The 12,741-nt window shown below is 31.2% G+C and overlaps 1 protein-coding gene across 3 annotated transcripts in view; it reads right to left on the bottom strand.

The window, feature by feature from the left end:
* The window catches only part of LOC100159234 (RNA-binding protein fusilli), a 79,693-nt gene extending 70,313 nt beyond the window's left edge, over positions 1 to 9,380 (bottom strand). For 2 of the 3 annotated variants that reach the window (XM_008186769.3, XM_016806011.2), the window contains exons 1-2: positions 8,925 to 9,377; positions 1,436 to 1,691 (exon numbers count right to left, since the gene is read on the bottom strand). In XM_008186769.3, the coding sequence (XP_008184991.1) occupies positions 1,436 to 1,681 (246 nt within the window). In that variant the 5' untranslated portion in view covers positions 1,682 to 1,691; positions 8,925 to 9,377. Of the gene's footprint in view, positions 1 to 1,435; positions 1,692 to 8,924 lie in introns of all 3 variants that reach the window. The other variant, XM_001946820.5, reaches the window with a different exon arrangement.
* Positions 9,381 to 12,741: the final 3,361 nt, after the last annotated feature.

The following is a 12,741-nucleotide window of genomic DNA, read 5'->3' as shown; positions in this document are numbered from 1 at the left end:
TTTTTATCGTCCCACGATAAACATAAAGTACCTATACTTATTATATTTATTTTTTCCTCCTACTTGGAAATAGAAATTGGTCTACACCAATGCTGGACCGAATACCGGAATACCCTCAGCGATAAAAATAAATCCGGTTATAGGTTTATATTACACATTATTTAAAATCATTGCAACATAATATAGTAGTGTCGACTTTAAACGGCTATACGGTCCATATCCTAATAGATATTTAAAAACAATTATTATGTAGTCGAGAAAATTTTTTAATTGAAATATTATTGTTGTCACGGCTCGCGATTCATGCGGTAATACGAAATTCGTTATGGATACGACTAATGTATTGTGGCAATATTTAAAATGTTTTAATTGATAAATTTGTGAAATTTATTTATACAATAAAGGTGAAGTCACACACGTGTTTCGGTATTGTATTAAAAACTGTGAAGGTAAACATCATTCAAAAAATATAGGGTCCGTAGATCACCGAAGTCGTGAGAAAATGACAGGTCATTCATGGACGAGGGCGGTAGAATTCGGAGGCAACCACAACTACACTCACGTTTATTATTGTATAGGAAAGGGACAGGGGTTAAACAGTAGGTATTGTGCGATAGGTAATAGTAATAAAACCATTCTCTTACAATATTTATTGTGCCATAAAATCAAAAGCCTTTCAATAAAGTGTCAACCCGTGTCATAAACATATAGATAGGAGCACGTTACTTGTTAATGGGTATATTATCATTTTCGTAAAGTTATTAAGAAATGTTGAGATAAAATAAATATTTTTTTTTTATAATGGCGAAAGTGGTAGGTATAACTACGAATATAATATACAGAACAATATTATGATGTACAATTTTATCATATCCTACACTTTGTTTAAATGATAATAGTGTGAAATGTACTACAACAATGGGATGTCCCGGATCGTCCAAATCATATTATTTCTTTGTAGACCACCCGCAATTTTGCTTAGGGAAAACCCCCCCTGTGTGCACTCCGCACGCCAAAACGAGCACAAAAGTACAATTCTCTCGGTGAGCTATGACGATGATGTGCTAGCTGATTTTTTTCCATCGGAACGGAACCGGTTATGAAATGAACAAGACACAGCAGATACAACATGGCGTGTATCTACTCGTATTATCGTCTTCGTCCTAATGATATGGTGAATTGCAAACGTAATAAAGGTAATTATACTGAGGCCGTATTGAGGAAAATTAAAATCAAAGAGAGAGTTAAAAAAACGAAAAACGCACGTATAAGTTGGCACTGAAATTATATGTGTAGGTACCGCAACGGACACAGGTGGACAAGGACGTTCTAAAAATATACACCGAAATAATAGCACGAATTCACTACTATACGCTCGACCGAGTTATGTCTAACTTATACTAACTATTGTTACTCATATTATTATAGCACTTACGGTGTTTGTTGTCATGTCGACGACTACGTAAATGAGCAGGACGATCTCCTGTTCATCAGATCCAAGAAGGTTTCCTTGGTGGCCGGCCGTGGCCACGTACAGCGCACATAGGTACGGTGTGGCTGCTCTCATGTTAGTGACTTTAATGCTTTTGCAAACGTCTTGCAGTTGATTCTGGAGGCCCCCCTCCTCCACCACCTCCACCACCGGTCGAGTATCACAGACCGTCGATTTGATGTCGGACATTCCCCATTACCTATATAAACAAACATACAATATTTAATAACAAAGCTAAAAATAACTTTCTTGCATTGCAATTAAAATAATAATAAACACTAGTTTAAGCCGTTTAAGGTACTCACAACTCATAATGCTTATTTCTACTTTCTAAAAAAAATTAAACAGCTGTTAAGTAAAATTTTATATTATCCAATATAGTTTTTAAATGAACGAAAAGTTCACACAAATATATTATGTATTTTACAATACAAGTAATTATATAATATTAATATAATGTATAGGTATTTATAATTTTCAAATTATCTTTACAAAGCCTAGTTTTTTGGCAGATAATTTTTAATATGTATTTTTAAGCATTTACTTATTAATTTACTATTTTTTTTTATCCTATTCTGATTATTCATAATATAACAAATGTATTTCAAATTATTCAATTAATACTAAAAAACAACATTCATCATAGCTATCTATTTATAACTATTTATTTTAATAGTATAATTATGTGGTTATCTTTTTGAAACGCATCACATTCTTTTTAAGGACGAATAAAAATACATAATTCGTAAAAATATTTAATTGATTGCTAATGTAATAGCGTAAAACATCGTCTATTCTTGTAAAAATTTTCATGGCCTTGACAGTGTTTACTAGACTAGTCTCCTGTAATTTAAGAAAATTTACATGTGACGCAATTTACATCCATGGCCGTCCTCTTCTATTCGCAGACTACGAGTACTACATTATGTTTTCAACACGAGGTTCGTATTATATTATCAACACGATATCAATTTTTACGAGTATAATGTACTTTAGAAAATTATGTATTATCGTTTTTATGGAAACACTTTTTATTAATAAAAATCGGAAGCATTACATCCAGACAAAATAATGACTCAAAACACAAAATGCTAAGGTGTATAGGTACTAGATTTTGTATTGTTTTATAATGACAATAATTTGATTTTACAAAAGTCCAACAAAATATTTTTTTTTAAAGTGTCACACCCCGAGGCTTAACAAACGTTCAACAAATCGATGAACTGAAGTCTATTGATATACGTACAATGTATCTTTTTATTGACGTACAATGTACTATGATGAACATTTTGACTGCCAAATCGTATGTTATAATAATTAACATTTATAATAATACTATGCCAAAACCACACCTAAGCCAATTGAAACCTCTACAATAACCTATTAAATCCGTAGAAATTAAGACATTTTCGTAGAACAACGTATAAACAAGTGAAATTACGAATTTAAATAATTCCATATATCTTTACACATTTTCAATACACATAAATGAAAATGAAAGGGTTGAAAACGTTATTTTACGCAAGCGGAGTTATTCAATATAACGATCGAGACATTCCAACTTATATATGGGAAGCCAAATAACATATTAAACCACAAAAAGTAATTCTCTTTACAAGCATATACAATGTTATTGATACTGAAAACGTCCTGTATTATTGTATTCACAACGCACTATATTACTAAAAAAAACATTCAAAAATATGAAAAAATATTATTAAAGAAAATTATAAAAATTTGTGTACAAAATAATAGTAATAAAAACAACTTATTTTGTACTTTAAAATTTTTAATAACAGATTTTAAACTAAATTAAAATAATACTACGAAGTGTTTATCAAGTTCAAGGATGTATATAAACACTGAACACACAATAATAAGTACTTCCATTGTATCTAATCATCAATTACGTGTATGAGACAAACATTTTTTTTTAATAAAATCAAATTGTTACCTATAGGTACAATCCTATTAATTAGTATAATCTGTTTAGTATTTAATTTATATATTTTAGATTAAAAATAAAATAGGTATACATATATATAGCACATGCGTGTACTAAATATACAAACTAATATTAATTAGGTACAATAATATAAATAATATATTTTTTTAAATCTTACGCGTAAAGCAGATACTTTTATAATAGGATTATTATGTTACCTATTATACATTTATACACCTAACAATATTTCCCCAGATATATTTTTTAATGAATATAATATTTATGGCCTTGATGTGTTCAAAATAGAATAACAAATTGAACGTACCTACCTAGGTATTATAATGCATTGAGCATAATGAAGTCCCCACACTCAATTTATTACAAATAGAACATTTTATAGTATAGCCGTATAGGTATTCCTAGTTTAAATAAACGAACTGCAAATTACTTAAATTAATGGATTTCTAAGTACGTGCAAATTATTTACCATGGTATTATACACATTTCGTATAATATTGTAAGTATACCATATAATCAATTTTTTAAAATTTTTATTTAATAACTATAATATTATAATACACTATACATATTATTTTATTATTTATGACTATATGTATCATAAACATTGGTTAGTTCCAATACTGCATCTTAAAAAACATGATATTTTAAAATAAAATTTCTAAAGTTATATCAAGAAATAGAAAATTGTTTAAGGAAAAATGTTTAGAAATATTAAATGTTACGCCTTTAGTATGTAGGTAACATGTTGATTTCCCTAACCCAACATTTATTGATATTGCGTATTAAGTACACTAAATGACGTCCATGTATAATTAAAATGTAATAATAAAAAATAGTTTACCAACTAAATAATGTACTAAACCATAGGTACAAAGATATTGCGTGATCGATTATTAACTATCGGTGTTTAAAATGAAACACAGATTGTTACAAATGGTAAGTCGCATTAAAATATGTAATTAATTGTGACCATGATTAGTTAGGTATTTTAGTATTTAGCAAGTCGGTGAAAATAGAAAAACCAAAAAGTTTCTCAATACAGTATCTATAATAGGTATCGTACGTCATATGAAATATTTTTAATTTTTAATGAGATGTGGTTTTTCTTTACAAAGGGTAGTCGCTAAAAATAAATTTGTATACACCTTTTGTAATACAAAACGGAAACGTCAAAATATATCGTCGAAATAATGAGACCGCGTAGGTAGGCTTTCACCAGCAACGATTCGGTTACCGGTGGCCGCGACAGTCCTCCGTGCTCGGGAAAACCGTTCAGCGACCGATGAACCGATTAAAAACGTGCGGCGAGCCATTCAGAACCTGAACAGATGCAAATTGAGGAGAACAATAATACCAAAAAAAAAAAATTGTACAAGCAATAGAGACAAAATAATGTACCTAATAGTCTATATACTCACGATACGGTTGATAGAGCAACGGTTACACAGAAAAGTACCTACTGCAGTTATTTAAAGGTTAAGTTTATTTGATAAAATTAGGATTTCCAATTACACATTTTCCAGTATAAAATGTAATAGGTCTACCTATTTAATCATTTATTTTGAAAACGATTTTGATAAATGCAGCATTGTAGGACAATGCTCTCTTTAAGTATATGTATTATATTATAAAAGCGTAGGTAAACTTATGTACTATAAATTATTATTATGATAAAGTCTTTGATTAAAAAACTTTGAATTTTCTACAAACGTCAGAAAATATAATTCAGATCACATTCACTGGCATCACATAAGAATTGTTGAATGGAATATATTATAATATTTTGCTTGTATAGTTTAATAGGTGAGTAGGTTTTTTGAAACATTAAATTATATATTTTGTTAGCATATGATACATTGTTATGACTTTACGAGTGGGTGGATAATTTTAAACTGTGTCCTGACAATAAAACAAAAAGTGAACGATGCCGCTATGCCAGTACGCACGGTAGATACTGCACTGATAGTATTTAATTGATAAACATCTGTTATGGTAAGCAGCTTTTGGCCTTGATTAGTTGAATATCTGGATAATTTTTATAAAATTATACTATTGACAAATTATTTAATAGATGTATCCGACTTGGTCCATACACGATCATAATAATATATATGGTGCACAACAAATAAAATATGAATTATATCACGCATGCGCATCTAGCAATTTGATATTTTATATCAGTATCACAAATCTTATTATTTCGTGCGTGACACAAATAATACTACTACAGAATACTATGTTTTTCTAACAATTTACATTGCCTACTAAAATGTATTATTATTTTCTTCTGTGAAAATATGATTCATTTCTTTTTTATTTTAAAGAATTTGTGCAATATTATATAAATTCAATTTTCATTTTACCTAACTGAATCCAATCTGTTATCACAAGGTTATTAAACTATTTACAAAAAAAAAAAATGAACAAAATAACATTTTTATATGTATATAAATGATTAAATATACTGCCAGCTAATTACTAGTATTAACGTTATAAATACAAAACTTAAAATCCAAACCTAATTAAATAATATTGTAAACTACATTCGTGTTCGTAGAACTATTGAAATGAATATGATTAAAAATTAAGTCCAGCTATCATAAAAATCAGTATAAGTAAACCAGTTAAACATGTCAGAACTTGTCTTTTTTTCTATCCCTGGCGTTTGATACAAGTTTGAAAAATGATAGATAATCAAAGCATATTATAAAAAAAAACTCAAGTCGAAATCGTTAATGAAAAACAAAACTGTATGATAGATATCACCTACCTAAATATTATTTGAATAGAACATTATTTAGGGACGACTGCTTATTGATCGGCGATTGTATATACTAATATGTTGCCGCACACAATGGGGAGGTGAAACACAATTTAAATGACTATGTGTTTTATATTATAGGTGCGTATTTGATGTGTTCTAGACAAAAAAAAAAGGATGAAGCCAAACACGGGCGTTACATAATCAACACAACATAATATGTGTTTCAAAAGGTATTATGGTTTATTATGGAATATTAATTAACGTTACCGTTTTCGAGATAAATATATATATCAAGAATTTCGGATTTCTATCGATTGTCCTTGGCCACAAAGTTTATCATATATTCAATTGGGCGAGGGACGGGTAGAGGGGGGGGGGGGTTATGAAAACAACAAGTTGACAAATTCCTTCACGGTATTGCTGATGGGAATGCCCGCTGCAGCAGTCGTAGTTCCCTGGACACGCATCACAGACCACGGATGGAACAATAAATACGCGTGTTACGTCGTCCAGAAAGGTAACACGGATGTTGCTATGTAGAAGAGCATCAATGGGAAAATATCAAAAATGAAACAAGTCTTCGAAATGATTACATTTTATTGGGATGAGTGAAAAACGGACAATACGTGTCATAAAATCACATAAATGACAAAAAGTATTAAGTGTCGGTACCTACCCATATTATTGTATTCAAACTAACGTTTTAAAAATCGTAGAAAATTAAACTGTTTTAATTATTATCTCATCTTTCTCGTATTGCGTATTTAAGAACTTTATTGTAAGTTATGAAAATAATATACATTTCATTATTTCAATATCTAAACATATTTTAGGGTCAAAAATTATATTGAGAATATATTTTTTAATCCAATTCTATATGCGTATGATTTGTATGAATCAAAGAATGGTTCGTCGAATGTTATAATAATAGTTTTTCTATTGTTTTGATACTGTTAAGTGTTTTACGTAACATTTTTAAATAACTTACTAATAGATTAAACCACATGTTATACTAATGGCCATCAATATTTTTAAAATGTTCACTAGATTGACTAAACTATTTTAAAAGTTTTAATATAATTATCAGTTCGTTAAACCATATATAACTTCTAATTTTCCTCATAGCATATTAATTTACACATTGCATTAAAAATAAATACAAACAAATTGATAATTTATGAAACTTAGGTATGTAGTATTATAACACAGACAAATTTTTTTTAGCTTAATATACCTATACTTATTTAAATATGTCAAAAATTAATAAATATTTACCACTTAAAAACTCGTGTTAGGTAAGTCTAATTTTGTATGTACTCTAATCTAATAGTGTTATTATAAACATCCATTAGTACAAGTATAAACATTATTTTTTGTCTTTTAATCCAAATGCAATATACTGGGTACCTAATTTGTTTTTATTTTTTGTTTTAACTTGAAAACAAATTTTAATATAATTTAAGTTTAAAATAAACACATTTATTTAGGCACCTAGTCTTAAGTATCAAGCAAAATAATCTCAAATGTTAGCTAATTAAATATATTATTATACAATCATATTTTACGACGATATACTGTGGTACTTGTGGTAGTGTGGTCTGTGATGTATAATAAAGATTGCTGACGACTTGCAGGAGTATACTTGTATATCAAGGTATATTAACCATACGAATATCGAATTAATTAAAGTATATTATTATGTATAAATAAATATTTCTATAATAATTTTTTAAACTTAGGATGAACGAATTTTATTAGAAACCATTTCAAATCATAATATAATCATGAAATCTAAATTTTAAGATTGCTTAGTTACTCCTAACAATATATCTAAATAATAAAATCTTGTTTTATCTCGTATTTCATTAATATTTTTCAACAATAAAGTACACACATTTTACTATGAGCAGTGAGTAATGACTAATACGATATGTAAGATAGGGAGAGCAAACATTATGTGGTTACCTTTTTAATATATTATACAATATAATAGGTAGGTGCAATAAACGATGTCATTTCGAATGCGAAATCTAATAAATTGAAGCGAAGATATATCATTTTGTACGCATTAGAAATCACGGAGTCTAACATTAGAAATTGTTCGAAATTCACTATCACGCACGTTAATCAAAAGGTGTTCGATTCAAACGAAAACCCCTATGACCGGTTATAAATATATGTTATCGGTCAAAGGATAAGAGACAATGTATAGAAACAACATGTTGCTATCATGCGACAACAACATTATTAACGAGTATGTATAATAATAGTTTGATCTAAATTTAGAAGTAAACCGACGGTATTGCAGCTTTTCCGACGGAAGGCATAATAATTGCATGTAACGACTACAAAATTCATCGGTTTCGATAAAGCATCATCATATTAATACGAACGCACTAACACTGATACCTACGGTTTTATCGTAATCTATTGAGATTATAGGAAAAAAGTAAAAACGAAAATATTGAGCTACTGTGCCCGGAGAGAACGGAAAAAGCTTCAAGCAGGATACCTGTTGCTGCGGACGATCAGCACATGTACCGTATACGGAGATAGTATCCACACACGCACACACACACACACACACACACACACACACACACACACACACACACACACACACACACACACACACACACACAGTACACGCGCACACACACACACACAGTACACACACAAACATCATGACAATAGTAACTCACCGTTCAGCCCGTTTCATATCCGTTATTTGATTCCGGTCGTTCGGGAGGCGCACACAAAGATACAAAATGTTGTGTTTCCGGCGGCGGCTGCGACGGGGGGGTTGGCACGCACACGCGACGGGTAAAATTGTAGAGACCGAACCGAACTTTCGAAATACGTACGTATATCCGGAATCCCGATTTACGATCCGGCGGAAGGGCGCGCGAGGAACGTCAAAGACTTGTGCGTAATGAATAATAATAATATACTATTATTTACCTACACTAAATTATATTATTAAAAGGACACACACTCAGTACACGTAAGTCTTATTTATAACAATAATGACATGATATGATATCGTGAGTTCAGATTTTCGTCGACACGATCGTGTATGTGTATTTTATTTGTGACCGAACGTGCTCGCACACCGGAGACCGAATGCTGTCGAGTGGCGGCGGCGGTTCTCTGTTGCGTTGTGTGAAACGGCCGCGGCGAGAGTAGGAAAAAATACTACAGGTATTACAAACGCGATTACGGCGGGAGCGGGCCGCGGGGCGGTAACGGAGGACGGTCCGCGGCAGCGGCGACGGCGGTGGGGAGCCAGGTGATACGGCCAGGTGAACCAGGTATTTCGGTGCGTGTGTGCGCGCTGCATGTGTGTGTGGTGTGTGAGCGGTGTGTGTGTGTGTGTGTGTGTGTGTGTGTGTGTGTGTGTGTGTGTCTACTGCTACGTGTATTACGGCGGCGTCGTCACTCCCCACCAGCGAAACCGGCTTTCCCCCTACCACGGGTAACCACTACCCCGTCTTTCCCACCGCAGCCGCGCCGCCGTCGTCGGTATCTTCTTCGCCGCCGCCGTATCGTCGTCGTCGTCGCGAGGTAGGGACTGAAAGCGGCGACCTTCAGGTGCGTATTATTATCGTTATGACGTTTTATAATAATATAATACGAAAATATATTATATATATATAAGTAAATACGTACCATATGCACATTGTAAGGTACATTGTGGTTAGGTTACCACGGAGTGTCGGTGGGAAAAGAATTGGGTTGCGGGACGACCATCGATCGCGTTATTTTAAGGAACCGAAACCGCGTTTCTCCCACTCTTCACCCTTTTTTTCTTTAGGAGACGTCTCATCACCGAGCACGTTATTTCCGTCGAGAAGCAAACCTACCATAGGTACGCGTAGGTGGGCGGTTTGCGTTTCGGCGAATTTTAAAAAAATGCAAAGTGTTTGCCGCACATCCGGATTAAGGGAGGTCTAGTCGGGGTGGAAGCCCGGGGCCCTTCCAAGTACCAAAATGAAAGGGGCCCAAACAATTTTAAGCTGATACACATTTTTCAGTGATTTTAATGAATACTTTTTCTATATTTAAAAACCATTTTTTTTATCGACAAAAACAACTAAATAGTAAATACCTATAAAAGCACTACTATGGTAGAATAGAAGCATCTCACTGTTATTTAATATTTTCATTGATATCAATAAGAGTTGGCATCAAGTAAAGCAAGAAAAAAAAAATTGTTTGATATAACGGTTTTTGTTTTATATAGTAACTTTTGTTTGATATTTGTTGTAAATAGGTATACTGTTAATAAATTAAAAATTATTATGAAAATTTTAATTTTAATTAATGAAATATGAAGTATTAACTTTTATTATAATATTACAATTAGTAGTTTTATAGATATAAATTACATACAGCTATTAATTTTATAATTTTAAAATGCAATTGTCAATTTGTGAAATAGTTAGAAAAAAGTATCTTCCTGCGAGCGGCTTTGTAAAGTATGTTTTGTCAAAAGGGCCTATGTGAAATTTCAGCCCCGGGGCCCAATAGGTTCTTAATACAGCCTTAGTGTTTGGGAAATTTAGCATAATATACGTTTGGGTGAGTGATTTCAAAACACTGTAATGGGTTTTGGCGATCTTTTTTAATATCCTGGGATGTTATCAATCCATTCTCTCTCTTATTTTGACAGATTTGGGTTGCCCATGAGTATAGTTAAAAGTGGATTGTTATTTTTTGTGTGTATGATTACAAAATTGAAATGATTGAAAATCATGTTAAAATATTATTAAAATTAAAATAATATGTAAGTTAAATATAAGTGTGCGTAATTAAAAATTGAAATTATGTGCCATTAGATTGATATAGAATTCCCTATAGATTTTATATGTTATTTTTATCTTGTAATCTTAACAAATATACAATTTTATCTTTTATTATGTGGATCAAAAGGTAATTCACCCAAAAGCATGATGCATGTAGGCCTGCAGGGTACTGGATAGTGGAAGGGTGGTGAGGTGTACGGATGTGAGGCCATGATAATATTATGAGATTGACTTGTCATAATAGAGAATTAAATGTTAACAAATAAAAAACCGTTGGGAAGATAGGGGACTTATAAATTGTACAGTTTGTATTTATAAAAATAGTGGAGGTGGTGGTGGTGGTAGAAAAATAAAAATGCACTGGGCCTCACACACAAAAAATGTTCTACACGCCACTGGGTACGCGAACTTGGGGTGCTCAAAAGTAATGCACGTCCATATGTGAGTGAGTTAAAAGCAAATTTGATCAAATTATTAAATCGTAAGATCTTACGTCATAACAATATCATATAATAATATGATCGGAACCCTGTCACGAAAAATAATTACAATCGCACTGCGTGCGCGTTCTGCATAAAATGTATTATATAAGTAAAAAATAAACATAATGAAGCCAAAGTATTCTATTAATTGTTGCTTTTCCATTATTTTATAGTTTACCTATATATAATGCTAATAGTGAAAAACATGCTTTTCTAAGAATAAACATAATATTAATGCGTTATTAGACACGTTATTATATTATACTCATTTAAACTGCAGGTAAAGAATATTGTGATTTTCGACATTGATTTGAATTATATTATATTTTATGAATAAAGATTTCCAAATGTGAATACTTCGGCGACTTAGATAATGTTATTATAATTTCATTAATAACATAATATGGCATTGAGTGGATTGGATTCATTATATGCTTGAATATACTACTCGGTATAATTGAAGTGAATTTAGAAACATACAATTAAGGTGTAGACAATAACAATATTAGGTAGTCCCTCTCCTTAATTTATACCTCCAAATACATAAAATAATTAATGGAAAAATAATGTATATATAGGTATAATACAGGAGGTGATATAGACATTAAAGGTGATGGATGTCAAGAATTAAGAAAAACAAATCAGGATTCTAGTGGAACAATCTTATGATGATAATATTATTATATTGTTCGTTATAACAATAAATACTTATTTTATTTATTTATTTGATTAAATTATGTAAAATAATATTATTATTTATAACCTATAAGTTATACCATATTTGCTAAATTAAATATTTAATACTCTCTATATGAACAATTTCTACAAATAATTTTATAATTTATCGGTCAGTTTAATTCAGTTCGATACTGGTCAGTTAACAATTTTTAATCATACCTACATTAAATATATTTATTTATATGCAAAGTATATGGTGACAACAGTATATAGTGTATATTATGCACTTTATGTCCAGTCATAAATTAATAAATTATTCAATATGGAAAATAAACATGGGACGTCGCACTGCAGCAGCTGTATGCCGAATACAATTTGAGCGTATATAATATATACCTACTACCTCGTCATTGAGTTGGTCACTGAATTGTATTTGAATTCAATGATAAATCTTTACACACGATTCTGAACAGTGACAGTGTAATCTCCAATAATGGAACTCAGGAGGGGGGGGGGCTTGGGTGCGGCAATAGGCCCATCAAAAGACATTCGAG

The sequence above is a fragment of the Acyrthosiphon pisum genome, chromosome A2 (assembly GCF_005508785.2).
Source record: "Acyrthosiphon pisum isolate AL4f chromosome A2, pea_aphid_22Mar2018_4r6ur, whole genome shotgun sequence".
Classification (NCBI taxonomy): Eukaryota; Metazoa; Arthropoda; class Insecta; order Hemiptera; family Aphididae; genus Acyrthosiphon; species Acyrthosiphon pisum.
The sequence above is the reverse complement of the archived record's forward strand: the minus strand, read 5'-3'. Positions and strand labels throughout refer to the sequence as shown.